This window comes from Cavia porcellus, unplaced genomic scaffold (assembly GCF_034190915.1).
Source record: "Cavia porcellus strain 051 isolate PalLab524CR breed Dunkin Hartley unplaced genomic scaffold, mCavPor4.1 scaffold_5, whole genome shotgun sequence".
Classification (NCBI taxonomy): domain Eukaryota; kingdom Metazoa; phylum Chordata; class Mammalia; order Rodentia; family Caviidae; genus Cavia; species Cavia porcellus.
Window position 1 is genome coordinate 12761273 of NW_026947488.1, and position 17595 is coordinate 12778867.

The 17595-nt window shown below is 46.1% G+C and overlaps 1 protein-coding gene across 1 annotated transcript in view; it reads left to right on the plus strand.

Annotated features, from left to right (window-relative positions):
* Positions 1 to 374: 374 nt before the first annotated feature.
* The window catches only part of B4galt5 (beta-1,4-galactosyltransferase 5), a 75319-nt gene continuing 58098 nt past the window's right edge, over positions 375 to 17595 (plus strand). The window contains exon 1 of the mRNA XM_063248191.1: positions 375 to 612. Within this exon, the coding sequence (XP_063104261.1) occupies positions 498 to 612 (115 nt within the window). The 5' untranslated portion in view covers positions 375 to 497. The remainder of the gene's footprint in view (positions 613 to 17595) is intronic.

A 17595-nucleotide genomic window follows, 5' to 3' on the forward strand; every position in this document is an offset into this window, starting at 1 on the left:
CCCCGCTTCTGCCGCAGTGGGATAAAGACAGGTCAGCTTTCCTACACGGTTACCGGCCCAGGCGTTGGAACGCGGGAGGAGAGCAGCGTCTAGCCTAGCTGCCCAGGAAAGACGCTTCCTCCAAGGCTGGGCGGCGGCCACGCCCGAGAGGGGCTGTCGCCAATTGGCTACGTTCCCTGAGGGCCGCCCAGGCGTCTGCGCGGGGGCCCGGCGGCGAGCACGCGCGCGGGTCTTTTGCGACGGTGCCCGGCGGCGTGGCCCCGCCCCGCCCCGCCCGCCCCGCCCCCTCCCGCCGCCGCGCTCTTCGGGCCGCGCGGCCCCCTCCCGCTTCATGTGGCCCGGCCCGCGGCGGCCGGCGGCGGCGAGTGGCGAGGCGGCGGCGAGCGGCGGCCCGCGAGGCCCCGGAGGCGGCGGCCGAGGCCCAGGCGGCGGCGGCGGCGGACGGGAGCGGCGGGAGCAGGCCCGGCCCGGCCCTCGAGCGGTCGCCCGGCTGCAGCATGCGCGCCCGCCGGGGGCTGCTGCGGCTGCCGCGCCGCTCGCTGCTCGCCGCGCTCTTCTTCTTCTCGCTGTCGTCCTCGCTGCTCTACTTCGTCTATGTGGCGCCCGGCATAGGTAAGAGGGGGCCCTCGGGGACCCCGCCCGTCCGCCCTGAGGCCCGGGGCGCGGCGGCCACGGGGACCTCGGCGCGGGGCTGTGGCACCGCCGCTCCCGCCCTCCGCGCCCCGCCGCCCCGGCCGCGCCGGAGCCCCGCTTCCCGCCCCTCGGGCCCGGCTCCGCCTCCCCGCGCCCCCCGAGTCCGGCTCCCGGCATTCCGCGCCCCCGCCGCCCGCCCCGCGCCGCGCAGGTCCCGGGCGCCCTCGGTCCGCATCCATCCTCCTCCGCGCTCCGCGCTCCTGCTCCCGGGCCCGGCGGCCGCTCTCCCTTCTGCTCCCCGCGCTGGTCCCCCTGTCGGCCTCCGGCCGCTAGCGCTGCCTGGGGCCCCCTCTCACCTGGGGTCCACCCTCCGTCCGGCGCCCACCTCCCCATTGCCCCCGAGGGCGCACCCTGGTCGCCTCCACCCGCTTCCCTCCCCGGCCCGGGTTCCCTCCGGAATCGCGGACCTGGGGAAGCGGCTCGGTCCGCGCTCTCCGCTCCTGCTCCCCTGCCCTCAGCCTCGCCTTGCGAGTGGAAAAAAAGGCGGCTTTTCAGTATCGGATGGTGTCTGCTCAGGGGACCGAGGGGAAGTTTGAATTACCCTAGAGGAGGGGCTGTGAATAGGGTCTTTTTGGAAACGGTGCCAGGTTGCAGGGATGAGGGAGCCGGCGGAGAAAAGAAGCAGTGGGTACTGGTTCCTGTCAAAGGCTTAACGTTTAAAGGGAGAACCGCCCCCAGAGAAACTGGACCTTCTCAGAACAGACTTTATGATTACAGAGAAGATATTTAGGATGATGTGAAGAGATAAGGAATGGCTTCCGTGAGGGTTAAGGGCACAGGGCATTGAGGACAAAGTTGGATTCCAACTGTTGACCTCTGTGACCTTGGACAGGTAACTAAGCCTCAGCTTTTCTGCTCTGTAAAATGGGGGTGCAAATTCCACCTCACAAGATTTTAAAGGATAGAAATAGATAAATGTCCCTTTAAGCATGTAATACTGTTCTTAATACACTTTTCAAAAATAAAATCAGCGATTATATGTGCCTCAGGGAAGAAGACAGTAGGTGGAAGGTTTAAGGAAATGTGCTTGGCAGACTTGGCGTCACCACGATGGAGCTCTAGAGAAAGCCTCAGTTTAGGGTGAAAAATGAGCAGAAGATGCTGTTAGGGGTGGGGCAAGGGGCAAATTCTGCTGTAAAAATTCTGGGTTATAGAATGTTGGGAAGGGGACGATGGTTCAGCTCTAGGGAAAGAGGGTATCTTTTAGGGTTGTATTAGCTAGTGCTGGTCTCTGTTGACCTGCCAGCACTGAACTGGCAGAACAGAAATGCCAGATAGAGTCTGAGAGTGTCTCCTGATAAATTTGTGTGTGGGCGTGTTTGTGCATTTGGTGTCTTGGTTTTTTGTTTTTTGAGACAGCATCTTTATAAGTAGACCTTGAACTCGCAGGAGTGCATCCCACCTCAGCCTCCCAAGTGCTGGGATGACAGGCCTGTCTTCATGTTTTTTTGAGACAGGGTTTTTACTTAGGCTGGTCTTGAACTAACAAGGGAGCCCAGGCAGGCCTTGAACTCACAACGTCCAAGTTCTGGGATTACAGGTGTGTGCCACCGACCCAGTTCTCCTCATCACTTTTTTTTCCCCCTCATCATTTTAAAAAGCATGTTTCACTTGATGTTTGTGCTCCAAACAGGATCTGGAAAGGTGGAACAGAGCACGCCTGTATTCCCAGCACTTGGGAGACAGAGGCAGCAAGATCATTGGGGAGTTCAAGACCAGACTGGGCTACAAAGGGAGCTCAGGGCCAGCCTGAATTGCATAGTGAGACCCTGTCTCAAAAAGACCCCACCCCCCAAAAGAAAGATGGAACAGACCTTGCTGTAGGCATCTCTTGTGTGTCTTAGGGAAACCTCTAGGGAGGTGCAATCATTGGATTTGATGAGTAGATGGTAAAGGATAGGGATTTTGGCAGAGCAAGAATAGAGAACTAATTAGTGAATGTAATTGAGAAGAGAGTTCACTGGCGTATTGGATATTAGATTCTCATAAAAATGGGTGGGAAATGATGGATTTGTACCTAGAGGCAAGTTGAAAGGCATAATCTTCCTCCTTTTGTGAAAGTGACAGGTATTTCTGATCTGGGTTCCTAAATCAGCTGTAGCTAAGTGGAGAAATGTATCCCATTGGAATGATAATCATTCTTTTTGATTAGAAAGATGAGCAGCCTGATTCCCCAACACAAGTGAACCATAGCAGTTTAAGAGACCTCAGCCATAGATTTTAGATTCATGAAGAGCCTGTGTCAGAAGAGGTGCTGCTGTCTTGCTTAGAACCCTGTCTCACTGTTAGAGTGCTTTAGTTTTCGTTAGCGTCTCCGCTGTGAGAGTGGGAAGGAGCAGCTCTGTTGAGGATTCAAGTTCTGTTAGGGGGAAAGAGGAAGAGTAAAAAGGATGTGGAGGGCTGGGGATGCAGTTCAGCGATGAGGCGCTTGGCCCCTTGTGCAGGGCTGTGTGTGAGCCCTGGCTTTGATTCTCAGCACCGGAAAGGTAAAAGATGTGTAAGACTCTTAGGGTTCACACAGCCACAGTTACAGTTAGCTGTTTGGCAGTTTTACTTCTGCCTTTCTTGTTAATGAGCTTAGTTTATCAAATCTTTTCAAAAGGTTAAGGCAGTCTAGAAAAATTGAAGTTTTTTTGGGCCTTGGGATATCAAGACCTTAGTTGAGACAGTTATTAAAATGAGCTTAGAAAATAATATTAGGTTGAACCAGGAGGAGTGTCCTGGGGATTGAACTCATGACTTTGCTTGCCAGACCGGTGCTTGTGCCTCTGAACTAAGGTTTCAGTCCAAAATTCCATTTCTTTATGTCAAAAGCAGTGGTGTATTCACTGTTGCCTACAGTTCAATCCAGGTTTCCAAATGTCTGTTTTCTGACAGGATGGAAAGTGGCAAATTTGTATTTCTTTCCAGGTTTAATTTTTTTCCTGGTCTGTATTTTTCATTTGTTCTGCGTATTGTCCTCTGGATGCCTGAAGGATTAGTGTGGTCCCGTGCTCAAGGGCTAAGAAGTAATTATTCCTGTATTCAGAAATAGGTATAGCATGGCAGTAATCCCAGCACCTGAGAGGCTGAGGCAGGAGGATCTCTGGGAGTTCAAGGCCAGCCTGAACTACATAGTGAGACCTTGTCTTCAAATAAACAAATACAAACAAAAAAGGATAAGTAGACTTGAATTTGAAATGAGTAGTTATGTGCCAGGCCTGGTGGTACATGCTTATAATCTCACTACTTGAGAGGCTGGGTAAAGAGTTTGAGACCAGTCTGGGCTACAAAGTGATTTCAAGGCCAGCCTGAACTGCATAGTGAAACCCTGTCTCAAGAAGGCAGACCGAAAAACAAAACAAAACAACTAAAAAGTAGTTATAAATATGTTTCTATCTATCCCTAGTTTATAAATTTATATTAACCTAGCAAAAATTTCAGTCTAACCATTAACTTACTATTTTGGGACCTGCTGGTTCTTGGTAATTTCTAGTCTACGAGAAAAGGGAAATTTTCTTGGGCTTGAGGGTTGTCTGTGAAATGGGATAATTTTACTACCTGCTTGAGAAAATTTGGTATGAGGAAAATTCTTAAATATGACTATACAGTGTGCAACAAATACAGAATACTCCTGCTCCTGCAGTCTCTCCATCTCAGCACCAATAATGTTTTTAATTTTTTTTTTTTGTTTTGTTTTGTCTTTTTCCTTTTTATCGGTACTGGGGATCAAACTCACGACTGCCTGCTCGCAAGGCAGGCACTTATGCCGCTGAGCTAAATCCCCAGCCCAGCACCAATAATGTTTTAAAGATACGGATGTTTGGAGGTTATATTTTTATTAATTCACAAGTAGTGTTTTATATCATAGAAATTAGAGCTGGGGATTTAGCGCAGCGGTATAAACACCTGCCTGGCAAGCCCAAGGTTTTGAGTTCGATTCCTGGTACAAAAAATGTAGAAATTACAAAGATTAGGGCAGAAAGTGTGAGAGAAGCGGTGGATTTGAAAAAGGAAGAAGAGGCCTGGTGCCACACACCGGTAGTCCTGGCACTTGGCAGGCTGAGGCAGGAGAATCCCGGGTGTGAGCCCAGTGTGAACTCCACAGTGAGTCCAGAGCCAGCCTGGACTGCATAATGGGTCCCTGTCTGTAAACAAAGATAGGGAGTGATAGGAGGCGCAGGGAATATGTGGGTGTTTCTTCTTTTCCACCTCTTCTTTCACAGCCTGCCTGTGGTGGTTCTTTAAATCATTTTTAACGTGTGCTGTCTGAATTTCCCTCTTCCATTCAGGGCTGTGAAGAAAACTTTGAACTTGCTTATGATCTCCTAATTTGAAAAGAAATCTAAGAGTTCAGAGTACTTCTGGTATTCTAGGCTGACTATGTCCTTTAACAGATAACGTAAGTGAGCTATTTATGAATATATATAAAGTACTGATTTTAAAACACCTGAATAAATTTATGGCCGGGTTGTATAGTTACTGACCTTTGCAAGTTGTTAAAGCAGTAACCAGTTTGAGAGTGGTTAGGATAATGTTATGCATTCATGAAATTTTACTAAAGACTTTTTCCATTTAAACTAATTTTTCTCTTTTTGATTGGTAAAGAAAGAGAATAGGGAAATGTTTTTCCAGTTTGACCTGAGATTGGAAGAAAAGTTTGATTTATAGCTAGCTTTTGGAAGCCAGAAACCAAGAATTTTCTTTTCACCTGACTTGACCAGATGGACTTGCTTTCTCTGACCTGATACTTTCAAAAGAACCAAAACTGTTTGAAAAACTAGAACCACATCTTAAATTTGTGAAATTAAAAAAAAAAGCTAACGAAATGTTTTAGAATACAGAAGGCTGGTAATCCATTTACACTTTATGTAAATATCACCCATGATTTTAGGGAAGGGAGTTTTTTTTTAATAGTCAAAGCTTTTTTCTAATAACCACTGGAAAATTTCAGATTTCCTTCTGTCAAGCATAGCATGAAAATAACCTTTCTCTTGCTGTTCCTCCCACGAAAATGCCCTCTGGATGCCTGAGTGCTTAGTGTCAAAGCTTTGCCTATGAGTTCCCCTCCTATGTGGGGAAAGGTGGGTTATTTTGGGAAATAAGCCTCTTTGTAATAAAGATGTCTCTTCCCTATCAGCCCCATCCATTCTGATTCACATATTGGTGTAATGTGTTGTGCATTCCTTTTTTTTGTTCTCTGATTCTTTTTGAGACTGCGTCTCACTGTGCAGTTCAGACTGGCCTTGAATTCACTTTGTAGCCCAGGCTGGCCTCCAACCTGCAGCAATCCTCTTGCCTCAGCCTCCCAAGTGCTGGAATTACAGGAGTGCGCCACCAGGCCCAGCTTATACATTCCTTAGTAGAAGGAACCCACATTTTTTTTTTTTTTTTTTTTTTTGTCTTTTTCGTTTTTATCGGTACCAGGGATCTAACTCATGACTGCCTGCTTGCAAGTCAGGTGCTTATGCCGCTGAACTAAATCCCCAGCCCAGGATCCCACATTTGGAGAACAGGTTGAAATTATAAACTGAACAGCCCCACTGATGACCAGGACCAGGACTTCAGCGATGTTTTACGTGGGTTTGAGTTTAGGACCCTCTTGCCTCAGCCGCCCAGCTAGCTAGCGTGTGCGGGGCCTTTGGGGTGCACGCGCACTGTCAGAGGGCCGCTGACTGCTGTGCTTCCCTAAGTTCAGTGCTTTGCAACCGACGGAAGGTGTGCTGGGTGCATCCAGTCATAAGGCAAATGCAAACTCACTCCCAGGCGGGAGGTGAGGGCTGTGGGGTGGTGCTGCCTGGGCCTGTGAAGGGAATGAAGACGTGGAGGTGAACAGTGGCCACGATAAGGGTAATCTGGAGCAGGCAGAGAGGGCGAGGGCGGCAGCCCAGCAGGGCTGGGTTTGGGGCTATCGGCACGAGCGTAGTTTTCTTCAGAGCTGGTGCCGCCGCGTAAAGGCATATCTGCCTTCACACGCTTGGTTTTTATGTTGTAAGAAAATGAAAGGAATTTTAAGATCTGTGGACCAGTACTCAGGCATTTGTGTCTGTTTTATTCCCAGCTATGAGAGCTTTAAATTCTAAATTTTGCTTTCATTTCCTGGATGATGATTAAGCCCAGGTTGAGTGATTAGCTTGCCCAAAGTTGAGAATTATTACGATGTCCCTGAGGGACACATGCAATAAGGCTGAAAAAGCAACGTTAGTCACAAGAAAAAATTAGAGAAGGACAGAAGACAGAGTATAATCACTTACTAAATTGTGGTGATGACCCTTAATGAGATAGGGTTCAGACTCAGGGGAGAGATACTCATTTATTCAAGAAAAGATTTTTTTAGTATCTCTTGTTAGCCCTTTGGGTGTTGGGTTTCCTAGAAGCCACTGAGGCAGAACACTTCTGTCCTCATGATGCTCCTGTTATTCTGGTGGGAGGGTTTGTCTTTGTGGGACTTTTATTTTGATGGGGAGATAGCTGTATACAAGAGAATTTTGAATGGTGGTAGGAGTGACAGCTCTTTTTTTTTTTTTTTTTCTTTTCTTTTTTTCTTTTTGTCTTTCTGAGATAGGGTTACACTATGCAGTTCAGACTGGCCTTGAATTCACATTGTAGCCCAGGCTGGCCCAAACTTGCAGTGCTCCTCCTGCCTCAGCCTCCTGAGTGCTAGGATTGGGGCATGCACCACCATGCCCAGTGTGTCGTTACTTCTTACCAAAGGTCCGTGCGCTTGCTCTCATGCTGGTAAGCTGAGTGAAGGTGGGGCTGTCAGACTTCACTGATAGCCAGATAGTGGCCTTTCTTTTTGTAGATAGTAGACTTTTGCTTTAGTTTTGTCGTCTTTGAACTAGGGAACTGGACTGTAGTAAAGATTGCAGGTTTTTTTGTTTGTTTTGTTTTGTTTTGTTTTGGTACTGGGAAATGAACGAGGACCCTTGTGCTTGCCAGGCAGGCACTTATCCTGCAAAGCTATATCCCCGGTCAGAGTCCCTCTCTAATCTGTGGGATAAACCTCGAAGTAAAAGTGACTATTTTTGTGACATAAAGTCCCCTGTCATCACCACCACCACCATTCTTGTGGCACTGGAGGTAGAGAAGCCAGGGCCTTGCAGGCACTGGACAGGCGCTGTACCCCTGAGCTACTGCCCTGGGCCAGGAAGCTCCTGTTTCAGGAGCTGATTCCTGTTGACCCGCTCTCCTCCCTTTGAGGAAGTTTGAGCTCCCAGCAGGAGTGCTGGGGTACCTGCCCCAAATCTCTGACCTCCTAGGGCCTCACTCCCGGGGCCAGTGGAGAGTGGGCGCTCACCACGCAGTGCTGTTAGTTAGGGCATTTGCCTGGGGCCCAAGACTTGGATGTCTTTTCTGAAGTCTGTCTTTGAAATCATCATCCTGGCAGAGAAAGGAGGGAGAAAGGAATGTGTGCTTTCTTGGTCAAGGGGAAGAAATGGAAAGAATTTTATGGTAGTGTCTTGGGGATGTTGGAGCGGGCTCCCCCTTTGTCCAGCAGGGTGTGTCCTGGGCCATCTTTTTAAGTGCTGATCTGTGAAATGGGGCCTTTCCTCCAGCTTCACACTTGAGCTTTTAAGCATGAAATGGAACCCTGACTCCTTCCTTTAATCCCCTAGGTAGCTGGATGTTGATGGAAAAGAGCGTTACATTTCACCCAGTAACTCTCTTGTGGTGGTTTCATACTGAGGAGCCTTCGGAGTGCTGTGAATCCCATGAATTTGCTGTTTTCCCAGGCCTGGGAATCACACTGAATAATTCAGAGTGCTGTGTCTTCTCGAATTCCTCCCTCTCTTTCCCCCTTTTGTTAGCTTGAGTGAGCAGTTAGTTAGTTGCCTCTGGTCCTCCCTCTTCCCAGGTGACACAGATGCTCAGGTACCACTCTGCCACCTGACCGTTGTTTCCCTGATGCCTGGTTACTGTATCAGTTACGAACAGTGCTGTGGGTGGCGGGGGCCTAATATGGTGATGCTGACCCCAGTGGTGATGCCAGCGTCAGGGAGGGAAAGCCAGCTGTGTTTCAGACAGCGTTGCGGGTGCTGGTGAGTGCAGCTTTTTTTTTTAATTCAAAGGTGGCAGCCATTTGAATAAATATCAGTGCAGAGAACATTTGCTTTCTCACCTCCAGGCGGTCCTAAAAGTGTAATAAACAAAAAAACCTTTTGCTTGCTGTGTGCTAAGCTTGGAAAGATGAAGAGAAAAAAACTCCCCCCAAAACAACCTTTCCTTAAAACAATGTGATTGTTCTGTCTGTCTGTCGTGTCTATTGAGACAGGGTCTTGCTATGTGATTTAGGCTCGCCTGGAGCTCACTGTAGAGTCTAGGCTGACCTGGAACTCCTGTGATCCTCCTGCCTCCGCCTGCCTAGTGCTGGGATTGCAGGTGCGCACCACCCGGCCTGGCTTCAGCGCGTCTGCATTGTGTCTTCACAGGTTTTCATTGCCCCAAATAGCAATAACTCCCCAACACTTGTACTTTTTTGTCTTTTTAGAATTCATTATAGGTACTCAAGTGTGAAGTGGCATTTCATTATATTTCAATTGGCATTTCCCTCCTGGGTAATGATGTTGATCCGCATTCAAGTGTTGGTTGGTCACTTGTATAACTCCCTTTTGGGACAGCAGGGAATCCAACTCAGGACCTTGCGCTTGCCAGGCAGGCACTGTGCCGCTGAGCTAAACCCCTGGCCTGAAGATCTTATTTGAGGAAATACTTACACAGCTCCTTCACTAACTTTTATTATATTGGGGTGTGTCATTTAGTTAGGAGTTGTTTATGTTTTGAGTAATGTTAAACTGTTGGTTGTATGGTATGCAGATATTTTCTCTGAGTGTGGCTTGTTCTTTCCTCAGTGTGGTGCCCTCTGATGCACAGGTGTGGTGGTGTTCTGGGTTTTGTTTTTGGCACTGGAGATTGTACTCGGGGCTTTCACACTGACATTGCCAGTTCTTTATTTTTGATTCTGAGGGAGGGTCTCACTGAGTCATTGAGTTCCCATGCTGGTCTACACTTGCAGTCTTCCTGCTTCCTTTGCAGCTCCACAGGTGTGCACCACAGTACCCAGAAGATCTGTTTTGTTTTTAAAATTTTTTTATTTTGAAAGTAGTAAAGTACAACAGAACGAGACAGAATAAAGCCAACTGAGACCATGTAGTGAAATTGGTACAGAACTTCACAGCAGGTTACTGGGATAACAGCAATAGGTATCACAGTGTATCTCGTTATCTTTACAATAGTTGTTCTTTCAATCATGTATATCAAAATAAAAGGAAATACAGAATATCACAGAGCTTATCAAAACAGAATATTGAATAGAGCAGTACCATTAATCAGAATAAAGCAAAACAGTAATAAAAATATTTGCCTTCAAAGAGATGTAGAAGGAAGTCCCCCTTATTTGCTATGGTCAACCTCCCAGGAGATGCTCATTCTCTGGTTCCCATTTGCTAACGGGGGGACAGGAAGAGGGGTAGGGGAAGTGGGATATTTGACTCTAGGCCGTGCACCAGTAGGTTCACTATTGCTTAGCAGGGAGGCAGGCTGCCTGCTTGGTTTCCCAGGGCCCTAAGTTCCAGCGTGGCGTGGATCTCAGGAGACACTGGTGGTTCTCCCCGTGGAGGGACCGCAGTCTGCCACCGTTTTGTCTTTTTTTTTTTGTATCAGGTACTGAACTCATGCCCTTGTGCTTGCCAGGCAGGTGCTTGTGCTGCTGAGTTGTATCCCCTGCTCTCCCAGAAGTTTTTGATTATCCCCAGTCTAAAAGTTTTTACTTTCAACAAAGTCCAATTTATCTAATTTTTCTTTTGTTTGTACAGTTTCTTCTTTTGAGGGCAGTGGAGCAAGCACTGGAGATGGAACCCAGGGGCATTTTAGTAAGGAGCTACTTCTGCTGTTTTTATTTTAGAAGTAAAGAAATTATAGCAACATTCTTTCTTTCTTTAAATGATTGCTGTTTGCCAAACCTGAAGCGTTCTGCAGATTCTGTTGAATGTGTTGCATTTGAAGAATGGTGCCACCTCTCCTGATGAAAGTGGGCCTGTCCCTGTCTTCTTTGCTATTTCTTGTTGATCACCTTCTTCAGTAATACTGAAATATAATTCCAGTTTTCTGCTTCTAATTGCAGCTTCTAAAAGTACATGTAAGACAGTAGATGTTGGAATGGGAGACAGTGCTGTTTACAGTTTCAACATGAATATGAAAGAAGGATTTGGGTAATGGGGGTTGAAATGAAGTGCTAGGCCCTTTCTGAAGGTGGAGAAAGGTACATTGTACTTCGCATTTACTGGACCCCGGATCGCTGACAACACCTGCTACAGGGCAGGGGTGGAGCGCAGCGGTGCCCTGCCTTCCTGTCCAGTACAAGTTCAGTTCCTGCTGTCCAAAAAGAAATAAAACACTATGTAATAAGTGGTGGTTAAAGAAGTTTGCATTCGTGCGTGTTTATGATGCATGTTGGGTCGTCACTGGGAGCTGGCAGGTGCATGGCCGCGTGTCAGCCCTTTTCATTCCCTGTATTCCCTCCTCTCCGTCCCTTGGGCTTCCTCCCACCTGCGGAAGGTCTGCCTCCTGTTTCTTAGAAGCCGTCTTTTGTTTTCACCTAAGTGATGGCCATAGGAAAGACCCTAAGGTGTGGCTGAGAGTCTGAGGTGGTTTACTTACCGGAGCTGTCCCCGCTGCCCTGCTCTGTGACTGTGCACAGTGCCGCAGATGGTGAGGAGAGCCGTGCCGGCAGGGGCCCTTGATGGCTAGGCAGGGTGTGGCAGGACCGCGAGCTTTTCTACCCTTTCTTTCACAACATCATCATAAAATAAAGAGTGCTAAAGAATAGGGAGGTAGAGAGATGGAATATGTAAAGCCCTGCTGGACTCTGGGAACTCTGACACCGTAAAATTGGTATTTTTCCATGGCGTCAGCTGAGGTGCACATGTATTTCTCTAAGTGAGTGTAATAATAGTGATCATAGGCAGATAGATAATTGAAGAACTTATATTTTGGGCCTTAGTATAAAAGAACAAATTACAAATGACTTTACGTTTTGTCTAATTTGGCTATTTTTTTATAGGTAAATTCATGAACTTAGTCACTGCTGGCCACACCCCCTACAGTATGCGAGGTTTGGGGGGTGCTGTGAGGAAGTAGATACCATATCTTTTTTTTTTTTGGTACTGGGAAATGACCAACCACTTCCAAGGCAGGTGCTTCTGCTGAGCTAAATCCCCAGGCCCTCGTATCTCTTATTTTTAAACACTTCGTGCATGGCTTCATGTTAGTACATTTTCAGAGTTTTGTGTGCTTTTAAACATTCGGATGGATGTGTTTAACGAGTCATTCCCTTTGTTCGATTGGAGTTCATGTTTCTTAATTGCTAAGTGTAATAATAGATGTATGTACGTATCATTTTATTTTTTATCATTTTATTTTTTGAGACAGGTTCCCCTTAGTCCAGGCTGGCCTGGAACTCTCAGTCCTCCTGAGTGCTGGGATTAGAGGTGTGCGCTGCTGTGCCCAGCCATAATAAATACAAGATAGCAAAAATTTTACAGAAATTTTTCTTGGAAAGCCATTTTATTCCTTGCCCCCTGGGCCTTTGGTTGTGCCTGTTTTTGGTGGTATGCATAAAAAGCTTCTGCTTTTTGTGTCCTGAAAAGCCAGGCAGTGGTAATCGCCAGAGTCTGACGATTCCTAGTGGCACCCATCCTCTCTGGCCACTGGAGGAGGGATGGATTTATACGCTGAGCCTTCTCCCTTCTACTTGGAAGAGCATCAGACTTAGAGTTCACACACTTAGTAGGTGCTCTCTTTTTCAGGCATCATTGTCAGAGTCTGCTGCTCATCTCTAAGTAGCTTGATTGCTCTTGGGATCAGCTTCAAACTCCTTGTTATAGTTTAAAGGCTTTTGGGTTCTGGCCTGTAGTTCTCTCTCCCGCTGCCCTTGGTGCCTGTCTTTCCACTGCCCTTCAGCCAAGCGGGCCTCTGCCTGGTTTCCAGCACAGATCGAGATCCTGCTCTTCTCACTTGGGTTGCTAAGTGCTCTACCCCTGCTTGTCCCACACTGCTGGTTCAGTGTTGTGTGGGGGCCTCTGTAGTGGCCGTACTGTTCAGAAACCTGGTCCTGAACCAGAAGGAAGGCACTTGGCACGGAGGAGTTTGGAAGGCAACAGTTTGTTAGGCTGGCAGGCTGGTGGGAGTCAGTTCCAAATCACCAGTCCCAGCTGAGAGTGACATAGAAGCTTACATGCATTTTGTAAGCACGAAGTACAAAAGCTGACAGCAGGTTATCATATAATGGGTTACATGAATTAAGTCGGACATTGCCAGACAGGCTTAACTAAAGGGAGTTGTTTGTGTATTGTCAGGCAGAATTAACTAAAGGGAATTATTTATTATGAGGAAGAGAAATACTGGGAAAGGGGCTGCTGAGCGGGTCAGGTAAGGTTGAGTGTGTCCTTGACTGGGCTATTTTGTCCTGGGTAAAAAGTCCTTGAAACATATTAGAAAAATAGGCTGCATTCTTAGAAGAGAATATCCAGTCCTTGTAGCTGGACCGGGACAGGCTGATGTGAACCAGGCCATCTGTGAAAAGCATCTGGATGCGACAGTCCAGGATGACTAGGTTTAGCAGTCTTAACTGTGGCAGGCAGGATGAGCACATCTTGTCTCAATACAGTAACAGGCTACTAATTGATTTTTAGAATTTTTTGTTATAGAGTTGGAGATAGAGCTCAAAGGTACAGTGTCTGCCTAGTAAGTGCAAGGTTCTGAGTTTGAGTCCCGGTCAAAAAAAAAAAAAAAAAAAAAAACCTAATTAAAGTTTCCTGCTATAAAATTTCCATTGTAACACTAGGTGTTCGGTAAATGCCTACTTGTTAAGCAAATGAAGGCAAGTGGAGGCAGACAGATTGGAGGTCCTGAAGCGAACAGCCGATCTGTTCTTCCCTGCTTGTTTATGTATGTTGAAGCCTACTGTCCCATTATGCCTTCAAGGTGAGGAATTTAAAGGATCAGATGAAAACATGGGTTTGTAAAAATGTTCATTGTATTTGAAAGTGTGATTTATTTCCTAGGTTCAGATTCAGATTTGTTGTGCCCACTATCGTCAGATGTTTGATGCTTATGTGGGAAAGTGGGAGATTTTTTTGCTCATTTAGGATATAAGATGGATTTTTTTGTTTTTTTGTTTGTTTGAGACAGGGTTGTATTGTGTAGTTCAGGCTGGCTTTGAACTCACTGTGTAGCCTCAAACTAGTGGTAGCCTTCCTGCCTCAGCCGCCTGAGTGCTGGGATTAGTCATGTGCCTCTGTGTTCAGCTTCTCGAGATGGGTTTATCTTTACTTTCACATCACAATTAAGTGCTTTGTGTTTTACACTGAATGTACATGGTAGTGCTTTGATGCTGCAAATCAGAAATGTATACATTAATAGTTTGTCTTGAACCTAAACCTTAAGTTTAGGTGGGAGAATGGATAATCATAAGAAAACAAACAGTACTAATTTTGAATGGGATAGGTATAGTGATTTTAAATTGGCTTTGTTTTTTGAGACAAGGTCTCACCGTGTTACCCAGACTGGTCTTGAACTCAAAGCAGTCTTCCTGTCTCAGCCTTCCAGGTGTTGGGAGTGCAGGTGTCTGCCACCATTCCTGTCAGTAATTCCTATAGATTGCTACTGAACATTTTAATAAGAAAGATTTACGATAATGGCTTTCATGTGTTCAAATTTATGATAAAAGTCATACTTTGGTAACCTGAATATGTTTGCCAGTCTTCTCATTGAGAGACAGTTTTTACTTAGGATACGAAAAATTGTTTTGTCTGCTTCTCTGGAGGAGGGATGAGGAGGAAATCCTTTCTGAAATTGGAAGTCTGGGGAGGGGTGGGATGGGAAGTGAGTGTGATTCACAAGTGTCTAGTCTGTTGTGTTCTGTGGCAGTGGGAAGTAACTCGGCCTTTATTGTGAAGATTGTGTTTATAATTAAAGGTAGGTCAGCGTTCACTGTTTGCTTTTTATTGTTTTGAGATGGGGCTCATTATATAGTTCACACTGGCTGTCACCTGCCTGGAACTCACCGCAGTCCGCCTGCCTCAGCCTCCTGATGCTGGAATTAGAGGTGCCTGCAGCCGTTCTCGGCTTCCTCAGTAGCTTTGTCCACCGCAGTCCTTTGCGCAGTGCTGGCCTGTGTTGCATGTCTGGATGAGAATTAATTAAATAGGAGAAGTTAAATGTTTTACTTTCGGTGTTGGATTGATTTTTCTGTTTCACTGTTAGCCTGGTCTTTTCAGTATTAGGGATCTTAAGATTTGTAGGAATTAGACGATTTGGACTTACTTGAATTTCATTTGGCACAGGGAAATGAGAGTAAGGTCTATTTTTGAATTGGCTGTATGTCCAGGGTAATTTTTTCTTAATTATTTTATTATAGAAAATTAGAAAAACTTGGCTTGGCGCAGGTTTGTAACTGCAGCTATGCGGGAGGTGGAGGCGTAAGGACCGGAAGTAGAAGACCAGTCTGGGCAATGTAGGAAGGTCCTTCTCAAAAGGTAGCGAGGACTGGGGATGCAGTTCAGGGGTAGAGTGTTTGGCTACCGTGAGGCTCTGGATGCAATTCTGAGTTTCCTTTCCTTCCTCAAAGATAAAAACCTCCCAAAATTCAGCAGAAGTAAAAATGGATAGTAAAATGGACTTCCATGATGAAATTTCTTGGTGTGACCAGGAGTTTATCAAGAGACAAAGAGGCAGAGATGCCTCCCTTCCTGCAAAAATAACAAGAACACATGTACAGGTTAACCTCATCCATCATTGGACTTACGAAGATTTCTGGCTGACTGCTGTGGTTGCATTTGGGTCAGGTGTCCTGCTGACCTGGGGTCCTGTCTGTGAAAGAGGTGACGGACCGTGGATAAACTGGCAGGAGCACGGGGCGGACTCAAGGAGAGGTCATTTGTCAGATGGGTGCAGGAATTGGTGCCAGTTCAGTACTCAGAAGAAAAGGGTGCTCTGTCCCCTCTCAGTGCCCTGAGCACGATATTCAGGGAGACCGAGAACAGAGCAGGTCGGAATGCAGGAGACTCGTTGCTATCAGCAGTGCCAGGGTGTGAGGCCGTTGATTACAGTGAAGTTTCCAGAGTTGATTACAGTGAAGTTTTCCCCAGTTACTGTGCCCTTCATTTGAACCCTCAGTTCAGAGCTGTGAGTAAGCTGCTTTTTAGGGGCTTGCACCTCCCACGCCGCGGAGTACGGGAAGGTAGGCGCAGGGCAGTGCGCTGGGAGTCCTGGGTGTGTGTGTCCTGTGTTCTTTTGACCCCAGTGGCCTTTTGCCCTCCTTGAGGAGCTATTGCTGATTTCTGTAGCTGTGTGTGTCAGCTTTAAGTGTGGCCTAGTCAGTGCTTGTAGGAAAGAATGACGAAAGATTCTACTTATAATATTTGTTTTGACACAGATTTTGTGGTTTGTGTTTAATATGAATCCTCATTAGGCACAAATTAAAGAATTCCACTGAGTAGTTTTAGTATTATTGTTCTATTAATTTATTAACTATAATTAAAGTAGTGAAACAATCTGCATAAATGGAAGCTATAGTTGCAGGTTTGTGTAATAGTGTGAGGAAAACGCTTTTTATTGTACATAGTAAACTTAGCAGTAGATTGTTTATGTAAGCCGTGTCATCATATTTAATTAGAACCTAACAAATGTTACCACCCTTGTTCTGCTGAAGTTTTTAAAACTATTAAATCAACTTTAAGAGCAACAAAAGAAAATTATACTAATTTATTCATAATTATCTTTTCATCAGTGTTTTCATTTCTTCGTTTCCTTTTCACTTTCATATACACACAGATATTTGAAAAGTTTACCTTACAAATTGCTAGGATGAGAGGAAAATGAATGGAAGCAATTTAGTAGACGCTAGATTTGGAGTGGAATAACCTTTATTATTATTATTACTTGTCTTTTTGAGACAAGGTCTCTCTGTGCCTTTCAGGCTGGCCTTGAGCTCACTTTGTAGCCCAGGCTGGTCTCAAACTTGCAGCCATCCTCCTGCCTCAGCCTCCCCAGTGCTCCCCAGCGCTCCCACTATGCCCTGCTTAGAATAACTTTTTTTTTGGTAAGGGCGATCGAACTCATGACCTTGTGCTTGCCAGGCAGGCGCTTTTGCCACTGAGCTAAACCCCTGGCAAGAATAACCTTTTATAGTCTCTTTACTACAAAAAATTTTCCAGGATACTTCTGTTAAATGGAGTATCTGGATGTAAGGTGATTTCTGGCCACAGATTCTTGATATGAAAGCTGTAAAGAACACACACTTGCTGTCTTTACTGATGTGTGGAAAACTTAATGGGAAAGCCTAGCCACTTTGGCGTCAAGGCTGCTTCTAATCTTATTCCTAAATGCTATTGATAACGTTAAATAGAAGAATTAAGATTTCACTAACTTACAACACTGGTTAATTTAACATGAAAGTATGACGATAGTTTGTTTCTTCTCTGATTGGGTTCCATAAGGTGGACATCAGCCTTTCCCAGGGCCCTGTTTGACCTTACTTGGTGAATGTTTTTCTCTGGTTTGTAAGGAAGAGGTGAATGATTAAGAGGCTGTTCAGGACTGGTTCCTTTGGCGCAGAAACCAAAGCTAGAGCTGCCCCGGCTGCAGTAAACATTCCCTGTACTGCGTCACTTCCCGTGTCTCCTCGTCACCTGTGTCCCCGGGACACGCCTTGTCTTCGTCATCTGGCAGTGAATGTGCACCTGGCATTAATTCATGTGACCATCTCCAGGCTAACACCTGGGTGCATCAGGACACTTCTGTGCTGTGAGTAGTTAGGAGTGATTAGGTTGAAGTTAAATGTGATATTTTCTTCCTTCCCCCTTTAATAAAGCCTGTATGTATAATATGAGAATACCATTGATAATGTGATAATTTTTTTTT